This window comes from Saccopteryx bilineata, chromosome 9, assembly GCF_036850765.1.
Source record: "Saccopteryx bilineata isolate mSacBil1 chromosome 9, mSacBil1_pri_phased_curated, whole genome shotgun sequence".
Classification (NCBI taxonomy): domain Eukaryota; kingdom Metazoa; phylum Chordata; class Mammalia; order Chiroptera; family Emballonuridae; genus Saccopteryx; species Saccopteryx bilineata.
The window spans coordinates 44705812-44720577 of record NC_089498.1 but is presented as its reverse complement, the minus strand read 5'-3'; the positions used below and the strand labels follow the sequence as shown (position 1 = coordinate 44720577).

At 52.9% G+C, this 14766-nt stretch overlaps 2 protein-coding genes across 3 annotated transcripts; one reads left to right on the top strand and one right to left on the bottom strand.

Annotated features, from left to right (window-relative positions):
• Positions 1-68: 68 nt before the first annotated feature.
• GGN (gametogenetin) lies at positions 69-4333 on the top strand. 2 transcript variants are annotated; one of them, XM_066243238.1, is made up of 4 exons: positions 69-272; positions 1281-1385; positions 1471-3333; positions 4167-4333. In XM_066243238.1, exons 3-4 carry the CDS (start codon positions 1490-1492, stop codon positions 4282-4284), a joined length of 1962 nt encoding a protein of 653 aa, XP_066099335.1. In that variant the 5' UTR covers positions 69-272; positions 1281-1385; positions 1471-1489; the 3' UTR covers positions 4285-4333. The 2 variants fall into 2 exon arrangements, with proteins under 2 accessions (XP_066099335.1, XP_066099333.1); XM_066243236.1 differs by having other exon boundaries at positions 69-282.
• An 819-nt stretch (positions 4334-5152) lies between these two features.
• PSMD8 (proteasome 26S subunit, non-ATPase 8) lies at positions 5153-14385 on the bottom strand. The gene is given in 9 exon segments (XM_066243615.1): positions 5153-5381; positions 5939-6050; positions 7519-7619; positions 8599-8764; positions 12766-12868; positions 12988-13060; positions 14023-14224; positions 14226-14308; positions 14311-14385. Coding segments are annotated over 9 exon segments (1053 nt in total). The 3' UTR covers positions 5153-5243.
• Positions 14386-14766: the final 381 nt, after the last annotated feature.

Sequence of the window (14766 nt, the reverse complement as noted above, 5' to 3'; positions counted from 1 at the left end):
GGCTCCAGTGAGCAACCCTTCAACCCTCATTTTTTCAGGATCCAGAGAGAATCCTCTACTCTCCCACCCATCCGCGTCATTGATCCCTGAGGATGTGGGGAAGGGGTCTGGGACATCGCTTGGTCTCAGCCTTCTAAAGAGACAAGGGTCTACGCCCAAATGAAAGGGGCTAAGTGCCTGGCAGGGTTCGAAAAGAAATGGGGCGAGAAGGAAGCATTCGCAAGGGAGCGGGGTCGGAGGGCCTAGGAAAAGAAAAACCGAGGACGCCAAAGGTGCGGACAAGTGAGTTGAGTCACGAAGGGGACAGATCCACCGTGAATGGGCCTGCTGGGAGGGCTGAGAAAGGAGAGGGCTTTGGGAATTCTAGATGTAAATTAATCGTCCTAGGGAGGGAGGAGCTACGTAGCCGTGTTCCTAAGGGGCGGGGCTTAGGGCGGAGGGCGGGGCATAGTAAAGAGGAGGAGCTAAGAAGGTTTTAAAGGGGAGGGGCCTAGAACTCGGAGGCCTAGCTCAGGTACTTAAGGCTCTGGGCTCCAGCTGTGTAGCCTTTAGGGCGTGTCCTCGAGCCCCGAGGCCGAGCCTTGATCTCGGGGTCCGCCCTCGCTGTCTCGCCCACTTGCCTTCACCCGCACCTTCGTTCTTTTCGGTTATTTTCAGCTACGGCCGTTCCCCTCCCTGTCCTGGGCCCAGGGGGCCGCGGTTTGAACTTGGGTGGGCAGGAATCGGTGAATGGGAACCTCTGGGCGAGGGAGGAGCTTGGGGAAAGGAGGGGGCCTGAGGGTTGAGGCCTGCGGGTAGACTCGGAACGGGAACAAGTTTTGTGAAGCTTGGGGATCTGCCACTGCCTGGGTAGAAGGCGGGGCCCGAATGATCGACGAGAGCGAGAGAGACAGAGACAGAGAGGAGGAAGAGGATTAGAGGTAAGGGCTGAGGGTTGAGCATGGAAGGAACACCTGGAATTTGTTGGGCGGAGACGGGCCACCTGGGTAAGTGTAGAGGAGGCCCTATGCCCTGACCATCCAGGTCGGGACCACAATCGGGGTGCGGTTAGAGTTCACAGAGAGAAGCTTGAACTCCTTGTCGGCCTTATAGGCTACTGAGCACAACCGTCCTCAGTGATGTGGCTCGAGCGACAGGAAAGCGGGAGAGACCGACCTGTCTCAGAGCCTGACGACCTGGGACGTGGCCAAAGTGTAGGGATGTGATCTGAGGGACCAGCCAGGGGCTTAGAGACCCAACCTTAGTAAATTAAGAGGATAAAGTCTGTGTCTGAACCGCAGCTGTATGGGGCCGTGAAGAAGAAGGCATGAACGTCGCAAGTCAGGGAACGCAAATGCGACTAGAGACTGATGCCTGAGTGGACCTTGGAGGACAAGGGCGGACCGGTAGGATCAAGTACAGGGAGCCTCGTCGGGTCCCCACAGACCTGGCAGACTGACTGGCTTTAGTTGTGTGTTTTTTACACCACAGCTCTCGACCTCCATCAGAAATGGGGAACGTGCAGTCGGAGCCGTCTGCGGGCGGGGGCTCCCAAAAAGAGCCGGCCTCGGACTGCTCCCCCGACTCCCGCCAGACATCCCCGGCGGAGTCCAAGGTGACGCCCTCCTCCCCTGCCGTTCGCCTGGGTCGCGGGCTGGGCGTCTGGTTCCCCAGCAGCGCCGCGGCCCCGGAACCCCAGGCCTCACCCTCGCCCCTGACATTAGAACTGCCCTCGCCAGTGACGCCTCCTGCAGAGGAGGTGGCTGCGGCTGCTGTCTCCACACCAGCCCCGCCCCCCGTGGGTACCTTGCTGCCCGCGCTGTCTAAGTGGCGAAAAACCACGGGGACTCCGGTGACCCGGATCCGCGGTCTTCTGGAGGCAAGCCATCGCGGCCAGGGCGACCCTCCGAGCCTCTGTCCGCAGCCGCCGCTGCCCCTACCACGCACTGAAGAGGACCCCGACCCTGTCCCGAGGTCCCCATCCCCGACTCCGCCACCCTTGGAGCCGGAGTCGCTAAAGCCACCGCCGCCCTGGGACCTCAGAATCAGTCCCGTTCTGGCCACACCCTCCACAATCCCCACAGACAGCCAGGCCGGGAGCGGCGGCGAGCGCCAGACGGACGGCGGGGCCCGTGGAGGGGCGCCTCCCCAAGCAGGCGAGGGCGAAATGGCCCAGCCTGCGGCCTCCGAGTCCAGCCTGAGTCTGCTGTGCAAAGTCACCTTCAAGTCGGGCTCCTCTCGACCCCCTGCGGCGGCGGCGAGTTCCTTAGTTGCCAAAGTCTCCCTGGGGAGTGGCAGCGGCAGAGGACTCTTCGCCTCCGCCTCGGGTGCCATCTCTTACGCCGAGGTCCTGAAACAAGGGCCTCTGGTTCCTGGGGCCGCTCGTCCCCCGGGAGAGGTCCTTCGGGGGACCCAGGAAGCAGAGGGCAGTAATGGAGACGGTGAGGAGTGTTCTAGACGCCCCTCAGCGCCTGCGTCCCATGCCCAGACCCTTCCATCGCCACCCTACACCACCTTACCAGGCTCGAAGCCCAAATTTGACTGGGTGAGCCCTTCTAATGGCCCTGAACGCCACTTTCGCTTCAACGGAGCTGGCAGAGGCATCGGAACCCCCAGACGGCGTGCAGCCGCACTCTCAGGTCCCTGGGGCTCCCCGCCGCCTCTGCCGGGGCAGATACACCCAGCTCCCAGCCTCCGGAGGCCTGCATCCACCCTCCTGGCGCCGCCTATGTTCATCTTCCCGGCGCCCACCAATGGTGAGCCTGTGCGCTCCGGGCCTACAGGCTCACAGGATTTAATACAACCACCGCCCCTGCCCACACCACCCACGCCGCCGCCGGCTCCGCCGCCCACACCACAGCGGCCAGCGTCCCAGCCAACGCCGCAGCTCGCGGAGCTTTGTCCCATCCCAGGCTCTGGCAATGGGATGGAGTCCGCCCTGGCTCCCGCCCTTCCCCTCGCTTTAACTGCTGTCCAGGCCCCGGCCCCGGCCCCGGCCCCGGACCCGGCCCCAGCCCCACCCCTGAATCCCCATCCCACTAAGACCGAGCCATCATTGCCGGCACCCCCGCCTATCAAAACCCGCACGCGCAGAAACAGGGGTCCTCGAGCTGCACGGGGCGTGACCCGTGAAGAGGGCGTGCCTGGAGAGGGTCCTCGCGAACCGCCTGCAACTACTGTGACTGACAGCGGCGGTAGAGGGGGTGGTGGTGGCGGAGCACCTCCAGCAGGGACGACTAACACTGGTGTCCGGCGCCGCTGGCCGCCCTTCCAGGTGCTTAACTCTTGTCCTTGCAAGTGTTACTGCCGCCACCAGGCGCGCTGTCGCCGCCTGCCACGCAACGTGTCTGCCTGGTGAGGGGAAGTGGTGGGTTAGGAAGGGGAGGGCGTACCCCTCCTTATGTCCCCAACTAGACTTCCGTGGATAGAGCCCCATTAAGTCCTTTTGCTCAAGACCCCAGGTGACCTTTTCCTTGGATGCATGTCAAACCCAGCTGAGCTCCAAAGGAACACCTTGGCCTAGCCCCTTGGTATCCAGACGCCCAAGCTGACTCCAGGCCCACTTGTTACTTTTGTTACTCTCAGGGACAGAAGCTGGTCCCAGCTGACCCTCTTCACAGCCTTAACACTTTTTGAGAGCACCAAGAACCTTTCAGGGATGGGAGGGGAGATGACTGTCTTCTGGAACCAAACTGATATAGAATGCAGAATTCCAAAAGAAGCCCCTGGTCTAGCTCCCCAGACTCCTATTCCTCCCTCTTCCTCCAGTCTCTGGCAATTTCTGACTCTGGGACCCACGGTTTTGAGTGACAGAGGGCACTGATGCCCCCAGTCACTGTACTGCAGACTACTGAGTCTTAAGATCCAATGAGAGTTTCACCCAATTACCCACCCCACACTGAATTTCAGGGGTCAGTCACCAGGATGTCTGACCTTGGCTCCTAAGAATCCTGAATCACTACTCTCTGCCCTGGACCCCTTGGAGCTCAGCTGTGGTGGGAGTGGGGGGGATGTCACACTACCACCAACCTGCACCCCCCTTTCCTACTTAAACAGATTATAGTCTTGCCCTAGACTGCCCATGGGACATTGACATGGTTCCTCATGCAGATGGGGAAAGTAAAGCTTATTAAGGGTAAGGGCTTCACCACACAGCCAGACCCCTGCTGACTCTACCTTTATCCTAGGCTAAGTACACCCACCAACCACCTGAGTGAGCCGTCCTGGGTTGCCACCATCAAGTTGGCTGGCTCTCTGGTAGCCGGGCTGGAGCACTTTGACTCGCAGGCCACCCATTCCAACTGAGTACAGTCTGTTGTTCAATGCCCTCTACTTTCCCCTCCTTGACAATAAAATTTTCATCCAGATACCTAGCAGCTGCCTGTCAAGTCGCCTACTAAGGGTTGCAAGTGAGGTGGAGCAGGGCCAAAATCTCCATGCGGGCACCACATCCTAGAAACAGGAGGTTGAACTCAGAGCAGTAGTAATGGAGGTTCCATTCATCAGACTAATGGGCCCCAGGGTGAGATGGTCTCATTCCTCTTAATACCATCAGCCCCATTTCTTGAGCTTATCTGGTGTCAAGCTCAAGGGTATTTAGCACACACATCAATCTGGAAAGCAGGAGTGAATATTCCATTTTACAGCTAGGAAAACTGACTGGAAGACTTGAAAATCCCTCACTGGCTCAGCCAGATTTGGACTCTGCCTCAAACACCTCAACAATTTGAAGGCAGGAAACATAGGCTGGGGGTGTGGGAGGTCATAAATCACTGGCTCAGGTAGAGTGGGAACAAAGGGGAGCCCATGGCAGGACCCATGCCTTTTGTTTCAAGAGGTCTCAAACTGGTAGCCCGTATGAGTTCCATTTCTCCTATCATTGAAAAAACTAATTTAATTCACTGTTTTTTAATTGGGCCATTTCATCCCCTTCACTAAAATACTGTAGTGCCTTGGCCTGGCCCCGTGTACACAGCTGTATGCAGGAGTCCCTCTACCCAGGGCCTGTGCTCCCCCACCTTCCTTGCAAGCCACAGTGCCACTAGGCTCCTGCAGTGGGCATATTTGATACTTTGAACAGAGGCTGACCCCTGGGGCCCCTCAAGTATCCAAGTTTTTCAGAGATAAGGACTTATGTCCCCACGATCCCACCTAGGGAAAAAGAGGCCTAGGAGAGAAAATGTCCATCAGCTTTATTGGAGGAAAGCCTGCACTACAACACTCTCAATAATGTCAGCCCTGTCCCACACCAGTGCCTGATGAGCTCAGACAATCATCTCCAGCTGCCGGGCATATTCGATGACCTGTTTGGCCAGCTCCGTGGAGGGGATGGTGGTATCTTCTGGTTTCTGCTGCTGGCTGGCAAAGCTGTAGTAGTTGTTGAGGCCCAAGACCCACCCTCGCTGCAAAAAAGAAGGGATGAGAGATGGGTGATCACATAGGCTAGCTCCCCACCCCCCAGAGCCAGTACTGACCCACATGGGCCCTGCCTTGCTTTTTCTCACCAACCCTAAGCTATCTGCACAATTCTAGGCAAGTAACTTAACCTCTCTGTGCCTTAGTTTCTCCACTTTGAGACGGGATCCTAATCACACTCCTCTGGGTCTGCTATGAAAATTCAATCAATACCTGTAAAATGCTAAGAATAGTATTTGGCTCACAGTAAACAGTCACTATCAGCCATCACTATTGCTCTAGTTCAAATTTCAACTCTTTCAGTTTGGTCCACCTTGTGCTAGATGCTGTGCTAAGCTCATCATCCCGCATGTTAAATTCTAACCACATCATACAGATAAGAAAACTGAAGCTTAGAGTTCAGTGACTTGCACGAGGTTACATATCTGCATTATTAAACCTGGGCAGTCTTGTTCTAAAGTACCTCCAGTCCCCCCCCCCCCCCCCCCCCACTGATACTAGTGAGTGCAGTCCTTGGTCCCATGACCCCTTGCACCCCAGCCACCTTCTTGGCATAGTCCGTCATCTTTTTGGGTGTGTTGAAGAAGAGGATCCGGGTGGCCTCAGTGAAGAGGATTTTCTCATAGGCCTTCTCGATGCATCCGGCAATCTCATCTCTGGGGGAAGATGAAATTCTTACTATTGAGCAGACAGAGATCCAGGCTCTGTCCTCCCTGGTCTGACACACACAAGCTCTGACACTTCAGTTCAGCAGTGACTACTAGAATATGTTTGTTACCTGTTCTGTCTAACCAATGGAAAGTCAGACAGAAAGGGAGGAACTTGACCAGAGCTGCAAAGCCAGGGCTACGTCCAGGTCTCTCTGGCTTCCAGGCCCTACCCTGAATTCCACTCTCAGCCACGAGGACTTCAAGATATCTGAAAGCCAGCCTGGGATTCCTTGAAGGGGGTCTATTTACAAAACACCCCCATACACACACACAAAGGATGCTGCACCCACTTCTAGATCCAGTCCCAAAGTGGTTCCTTGCACCCCTGCCAGGAGGCATCATGATCATCACTGAATGGAAAAAAAGGCATCAAATCACTAAAACGGGAAAAGGGGTTAACTCTAGGGAAAAACTGACAGGGAGGGTACATCCATTTCTGATGTGTTTTATCTCTAAGGCCAAGCAGTAGGTATGTGGGCACTAATTTTTTATTCCTTGTTGATTTTGAAGAGTCAAAATATTTCATGATTAGCCCTGGCCGGATAACTCCGGTGGTTAGAGCATTGTCTGAAGTGCAGAGGTTGCCGTTAAATCCCCAGTCAGGACACTTATAGGAACAGATCGATGTTCCTCTCTCACTCCCTCTTTTGCTAAAATCAGTAAGTAAAAATAAAATATTTCATTATGAAAAATAAGCCAGAGCCCTGACTGGGTAGCTCCACTGGAAGAGAATCATCCTAATACGCCAAGATTGTGGGTTTGATCCCCAGTCAGGCCACAAATAGTGGTCAACTATGAGTGCATGAATGAGTGGAACAAGTTGATGTTTCTCTCTTTCCCCCTTCAAAACAAAACCCTAAACCCATGAAACTACTCTCCTCATTCCTACCACCTCCCTGGGCTTGGCTTTGCCACCTAAGGAATGGAAAGCCATCTCAATCTGGCACTCTGCCATCACCTGGACATCATTTTACTCCTCAAGGGGCTTGTAAATGTCATGCTCACCTGCCTGTGTGATGTCACTTGTGCACAAAGCAACCTGAGGGGCTAGCTGGACTCCATTTAGAATGGGAGAACTTAAGTGCTTCACTTTAGGTGAGCTGAAGTGAGGTCACGTGACTCGTAGACCACTTCTAGGAGGCAGCATGGTCCCTGTTTGCTGCATACTGTCTGGCTGCCAAATCCATGCTTTGGGTCTGACACATATAGGCACACTCATAAATAGCCCAGAAAAAGATGAGGGCAGTTTTCCACAATTTCATGACCAGTTCCAATTCATGGAAAAGGAAAACTTATGTGCCCAGCCCCGCCACCCAGATCACAAGTGGCCAGATTGGGATTCAACTAAGGGCTGCCTGACTTCAGATTCAGAGCTCTTTCCAAACCCCACAGGGCCCTGGCCTTCCCCATGCACCTGATGGTGTCAAGCAGGATGTCAATGAAGAAGGTATAGCTCTCAGCAGGGATGTTGCCTTTGGCCAGGAACACTTTGTTGTAGCTGCCCTCCATTAGGTACTGCAGAGACCAGGAAAAGTAGGGAAGATGAGAGAATGAAGCAGAGGCAGAACAGTGGCCTACCCACTGAGGCTTCACCATACTCCCAGTACCTCCAGAAACTCCACTTTGCTACAACGCCCATTTCCTATGCAGAATGGGCACCTGCTCTACCAGGAAGCCCTCTCTGGTTTACTTACACACACACACAAATACACACACTCCAAGCTGCTCTAGGCTAGTATGTAATCATCTCATCTATTCTTTAGTCACACGAGGGAGAGAGAGCTAAATGCGTAGCAAGCACATTCCTCCTTTGCCCAAGCTATGCTGCCAGCCTGAACTGCCTCCTCTTCCAACCTCTCCCTACAGCCAAATCCTCCCGAGACCTCAGCCCTAGGAACTACTTCTAAACCTTGGGTACTACGGCTCTTCTCTGACCCTGCTGACCTTGTTCTAGAAACACTGTCCTCTTTGCTACCCCTCAGCCACACCAGGCATGTTTCTGCCTTGGGGTCCTTGGTCTAGCTGCTCCCTCCACCTGGACCACTGTTCCCTGAGAAGTCCACTTGGTTGGGGCCTTCATCCCCCTCAAATCTTTCTCAAATTTCACCTTTTCAGTAAGGTTTTCCCTGACCACAGTTATTAAAAATCACCTCTGCCCCCAACTCTCCACCCTCCTTCCTGCTTTATTTGCTTTCATAGCACTTAACATATGACAGACCTATACAGGCTACTTAATCTTTTTGGGTTTTTGTCTGCTTCCTCACTTGAATGTCCTGCTCCCAAGACCAGCGATTTTATCTGCTTTGTTCACTGTACAGTCTGAAAACCAATCACAGTGCCTGGCACCTGGCTGAGGCTCAATATTTGTTGGACAAATAAACGAGTCTATGGGTTGAAAGATGGACTACCCACGCCTCCAGTGAACTCTTCCTAATGTCTGTACCTGTACCACCCTCGTTAGCTAGGACCTCCCCTTCCCGTCCCCAAGACTCACTTGCTCAAGGGACACAGGATGCTTGATGTATACATTGGTCTGGATGTCCTTGGCAGGCAGCCGCTCCAACTCAGTGTGGAACTCAGCCACCCGGTTCTGAGACAGCAGGAAGAGGAGGTTAAGGCCCAAGAGCTGGTGCATATATGCTGACTCGGGGAGCTGCTCCCTGCAAACCAAGGTGAGGGAACCAAGGTAAGAAGAACTTAGGTACCTACTGAGCTGCACACTCCAGGTTGCAGGGACCCTAATGATTGATTGTCCCATGCTGTCTCATTGGAGAGGTACTGAGTCCTGGGTTTTCAAATGAAACTGATGTTTAAAGAGGTATGAAGAAGTCACAGGCCCTGGCAGGTTGGCTCAGTGGTAGAGCGTCGGCCTGGCGTACAGAAGTCCCGGGTTCACTTCCCGGTCAGGGCACACAGGAGAGGCGCCCATCTGCTTCTTCACCCCTCCCCCTCTCCTTCCTCTCTGTTTCTCTCTTCCCCTCCTGCAGCCGAGGCTCCATTGGAGCAAAAAGATGGCCCGGGCACTGGGGATGGCTCCTTGACCTCTGCCCCAGGCGCTGGAGTGGCTCTGGTCACAACAGAGCGATGCCCTGGATGGGCAGAGCATCGCCCCCTGGTGGGCGTGCCGGGTGGATCCCGGTCAGGCGCATGAGGGAGTCTGTCTGACTGCCTCCCAGTTTCCAGCTTCAGAAATTTTTAAATAAAAAAAAAAAAAAAAAAAGAAGTCACAAGTTGTATGAGTTCAAGCAAGTAACCTCACGTTAGTCAAGTGACTCAGCTACGGTCTTCCCAACTGTAAAATGGGTATTACCATAGTATCCGTATTATCAAGGTGGGTTAAGTAAATAAGGGTTAAGTGAATGAAATGGTTTAACCTAAAGTGATTAAAATAGTACCTGGCCCAAATAAACACTGTATAAGTGTTAGCTATGATATTAAGAATCATTACCCTTGCGTCGGCCTAGCGTGCGGAGGACCCGGGTTCGATTTCCGGCCAGGGCACACAGGAGAAGCGCCCATTTGCTTCTCCACCCCTCCGCAGCGCTTTCCTCTCTGTCTCTCTCTTCCCTTCCCGCAGCCAAGGCTCCATTGGAGCAAAGATGGCCCGGGCACTGGGGATGGCTCTGTGGCCGCTGCCTCAGGCGCTGGAATAGCTCTGGTCGCAACATGGTGACCCCCCGGAGGGGCAGAGCATCGCCCCCTGGTGGGCAGAGCATCGCCCCTGGTGGGCGTGCCGGGTGGATCCCGGTCGGGCGCATGCGGGAGTCTGTCTGTCTCTCCCTGTTTCCAGCTTCAGAAAAATGAAAATAAAAGAAAATAAAAAAAAAAAAGAATCATTACCCTTAATTTTTGCCTGGCCAGGCAGTGGAACAATGGATAGAGTGTCAGACTGGGATGCAGAGGACCCAGGTTTGAAACCCTGAGGTCGCTGCTTGAGCACAGGCTCATCTGGCTTGAGTGCAAGTCCACCAGCTTGAGCGTGGGATCATAGATGATCCCATGGTCACTGGCTTGAGTAAGGGGTCACTCTTTCTGCTCTAGCCCCCTCGGTCAAGGCACATATGAGGAAGCAATCAATGAACAACTAAGGTGTCGCAACAAAGAATGGATGCTTCTCATCTCTCTCTGCTCCTGTCTGTCTGTCCCTATCTAACCCTCTCTATCGCAAAAAAAAAAAAAAAAAAAGAAAGAAAGAAAGAAAGAAAGAAAGAAAGAAAGAAAGAAAGAAAGAAAGAAAGAATCATCACCCTTTTTTTAAGGGGGTAAGTGAAGCTTAGGAAGGTAAGGTCATTTGCAGAAGATCACATAATGAGGAATTAGCAAAATCAGATTCAAACTCAGGTTTGTCTGACTTCTGGTATCAATTTCTTTTTTTTTTTAATTTTAAAATAATTTATTGATTTTTTTTTTGAGAGAGAGAGAGAGGAAAGGAGGCAGAGAGAAAGGGAGAGCGAAACATCAATTTGTTGTCCCACTTATTTATGTATTCATTGGTTGATTCTTGTATGTGCTCTGACGAGGGATTGAACCCATAACCTTGGTGTATCACAATGATGCTCCAACCAACTGAACTGCCCAGCCAGAGCTCTAATGTCAAATTTTTTCTTTCCCTTTTTTGTTTTTTAAACAGAGAGGCAGGAAGAGACAGAGATACAGGAACATCGAGCAGTTCCTTTGTATGCCCTTATTGGAGATCAAACCAGAAACCACTGCACTTCAGGATGACACTGCAACCAACCGCCAGGGCTTTTTTATTTAATGATTTTTAGAGAAACAGAGAGAGGAAAGAAGAGAGAAGGGAGGAGGAAGGTAAGCATTCATTTGTTGTTCCACTTAGTTGTGCATTCATTGGTTGCTTCCCGTGTGTACCCTGACCAGGGATCAAACCCTCAACCTTATTATTTCAGGACAATGCTCTAACCAACTGAACTAACTGGCCTGGGCTAATGTCAAATTCTTTTTTTTGTGTGTTTGGCAGAGACAGAGAGAGTCAGAGAGAGGAACAGATAGGGACAGACAGACAGGAAGGGAGAGAGATGAGAAGCATCAATTCTTCATTGAGGTTCCTTAGTTGTTCTTCGATTGATTTCTCTTATGTGCCTTGACCACGGGCCTTCAGCAGACCAAGTAACCCTTTGCTCGAGCAAGCGACCTTGGGCTCAAGCTGGTGAGCCTTGCTCAAACCAGATGAGCCCATGCTCAAGCTGGCGACCTCGGGGTCTTGAATCTGGGACCTTCACATCCCAGTCCAATGCTCTATCCACTGCGCCACCACCTGGTCAGGAACTAATGTCAAATTCTTGATCCCCCAGTGTTTGCATCTGCGCGTCCACATCATCAACTTAATAGTAGAAATGATATGATTCCTACTCCTTCTCAGCCGATAAATACTTGAACTAGGAACCCATGCAGGTACCACTGAGTTACAAAATCATTCAATTTTATATTCATCACATATCCATTGAGTCCATGCCCTGGGCCTGGCCCCATTCGAGGCAAAGTTGGGCCTCGGCAGTGATCAAGACCCTTCTGGCCCTGGCCCGTTAGCTCAGTGGTAGAGCGTCGGTCTGGCATGCGGAAGTCCCGGGTTCGATTCCTGGCCAGGGCACACAGGAGAAGCGCCCACCTGTTTCTCCACCCCTCCCCCCTCTCCTTCCTCTCTGTCTCTCTCTTCCCTTCCCGCAGCCGAGGTTCCATTGGATGGAGCAAAAGATGGCCCGGGCGCTGGGGATGGCTCATGGCCTCTGCCCCAGGCGCTGGAGTGGCTCTGGTCACAACAGAGCGATGCCCCGGATGGGCAGAGCATCGCCCCCTGGTGGGCGTGCCGGGTGGATCCCGGTCGGGCGCATGCGGGAGTCTGTCTGACTGCCTCCCCATTTCCAGCTTCAGAAAAATACAAAAAAAAAAAAAAAAAAGAAAGAAAAAAAAAAGACCCTTCTGCTTTTAGGAGACTCACATTCTAGCTGGAGGGACAGGCCTGGGATGGGGTAGCACAGGCAGAGGGGTCAGGGCTGGGATGGAAAGGCTAGGAAGAGGGCTGACACAACATTGAAAGTCATAGGAAAAAGCCTGGCCTGTAACCTGAGGGCTATGGAGAGCCATGACAGTTTCTAAGCATAGGATCAACATGGTCAAATTTTAGTGTTGCAAAAATCCTATTGGCTGCCATGGAGGCGGTGGGCAATGATCCAAGGGGTTAAGGCTGGGGCCAGGGCAGATGAAAGGTGATGGTGGTTAGGCCCTGGCCAGATAGCTCAGTTGGTCAGAGAGTGATCCCGACAAGCCACAGTTGCGGGTTCGATCCCGGGTCAAGGGACATAAAAGAATCAATGAATGCATAAGTAAATGGAACAACAAATCAACATTTCTCTCTCCCTTCCCCCCCCAAAAAAAACAGTAAGTAAAGAAAGGTAACAGTGGCTACACTGGGAAGGGGAAATGTAGTGTGGGAATGTTGAGGGGGGAACAGATTGGAGGCCAACAGAGACTCAGGACCTCCAGGTCAACCCCCTAGCCCTGCAACCTCTGGGGATGGAGCTAGATAAAGGGGAAGTGCCCAGGTAAAATGAGATCAGTCAAGTGGCTAGCGCATAAGGGATCAAAGAGCTGCCATGTAAACCCCACAAGCACCACCCCAGTCAGGGACAGAGTCCATCCTCACTTGTAATCGAAGTAGTAGCATTTGAGCTGGGCCATGTAGCGCTCGAAGGAGGGGATGTCCTTGCGTAGGATACTCCACTGGGCCCCAATCTCCAGAATGTCACCTGTGGGTGACAGGGCAGGTTCTCAGGAGGTGACTGAGTCCTTCTCCTGACCATCACTGCTACCATTCCTGCCATGATCCCCCAATGCATCACCCCCCACCAACACCAGTGACACTCACGGGCCAGAATGAGCTGCTGTTTGGTCAGTTTGGTTCCTGTGGTTGGCAGGAAATTGAGCTCCAGCAGAACCAGCTGACAAAAAAGAATGGAAAGGAAAGAAGATGGGACTTCAAGTAATAGTTACTCACCTTTTCTAGGCCTTGGTTTTCCAACCTAGAAAATGTATCTCATCATCATCCTTTACTCATAAGATTGTTATGAGCATTAATAGAGTCAGTCCTCATAAAGCACTGTGAGTGCTCATTCAGGATTACCCACATTACAATTATTAATAGCTCTACTGGGAAAACAGGAAACCAACTCCATGCCTGACCCAATGAAATCAAGGGGGTGCGAGGTCACTAGCACCTTCAGTTCTAGGCAGACCTTCCCCAACCCCAAATCCACGCCAGGCAGGGAGGGACGCTAACTTCCCCAGTACAGTACAACCCACACATCACTTCTTATCTGTCACTTCCCCCTTAGCGACTTAGTCCAACCCACAGTATTTGTACTTTCCCAAACACATTTGGTGTGAAGCACCCTGAACCCCATTTTAGTCCTCTAATATGTGGGGGTTTTTGAGGTTTAGTCCAGCCTTCACAATTTGGCTGGCCTCCCAATCCCCACAGATGCATCCCTAAGCGCCCCATACCCAAACTCGGGTCTACACCATACACACCATCATCTCAGCCTTCTTTCATTATCCTATCCTGTCCTTATCCCCCACTTGGTTTATCCAGAACCCGCCACCAGAAAAACTCCGACACCCCCATCATGCCACGCCAGACAGTTAGGCCTGCCAGCACCAAAATTTTGACTTCTCACTCGGTTGGTTGTACTAAAACCAGTATCTCCATCACTCCCGCACCGCGGGTCGCATTTGGTCGGTTCCAGGCCCCTCTTACGTCTTCAACCCTGCTAGTCTGCACTTTGGCTGTTACGAATCCTTCACCCTCTTAGGTGAAGTCTTGCTGAGATCGGCACCGAGGTCTCTACCGCGGCCCGGAGCTCGGTTCGGTCTAGACTCCTTTAGTGCCCCCGGCCACCCCTACCTTGAGACGGCCCAGCTCTTCCCCGCACTTGCTAAGGTTGGGGCTTTTACGGTTCCACTCGCCCTTGAGCTGCTCGTACATGCCAGCCGCGGCCTGCAGCACTGCGCCCGAGGCCGCAGAAGGTCCCGGGTTCGAGGAGCCCACGGCCCCGTTCAAAGTCGCAGCCGCCATCTTCCGTGATGCGGCAAACCGCAGACCCCCATTTACGACAGCGACGCCTACCGACGCTCGCCCGGCGGAAGTGGGGCCGAGAGGTGGAGCCCGAACCTGGGGGCGGGACTAGGAGTCTTGCCTCCTCCTGCCGCTCTTATCACTCAATCGCTCTTCCGGTGGTGTCCTCGGAGGCCGTCCGTTAAGGAACATGTTAGAGCTCCGCCTGCTGCCTCCCAAAATGGAAGTCGCCTCCTTCCCTAAGTGTGGATGGGTTGCGGTCGCAACGCTTTCCCACCTTTCCTTATCAATACGGCTGTCCTGGCTTTAGCCTGGGCTTTCAGGACGCTACTTCTATCTTGGAAATTCCAACTTCACGGCAGCTTTGAAAAGCCAGGAGGTGGCAGTGGTGAAGCCATTTGGAAAACTTATTCTTTTCATCTTATAAGCAGGCTTTGAGAGCCTGGTAACCTTCCAAGAGACGAATTGTTGAGATTTGAATTTAGATCTTTCTCTCTAATCCAGGGGTCGGGAACCTTTTTGGCTGAGAGAGCCATGAACACCACATATTTTAAAACTAGAAAGCCCGGCGGT

Bases quoted from the DNA above. Each gene is read 5' to 3' on its own strand.
- GGN (XM_066243238.1), top strand. From the start codon at position 1,490: ATGGGGAACGTGCAGTCGGAGCCGTCTGCGGGCGGGGGCTCCCAAAAA. The intron at 3,334-4,166 runs GTGAGGGGAAGT...CCTTTATCCTAG, and splicing joins CCACGCAACGTGTCTGCCTG to GCTAAGTACACCCACCAACC.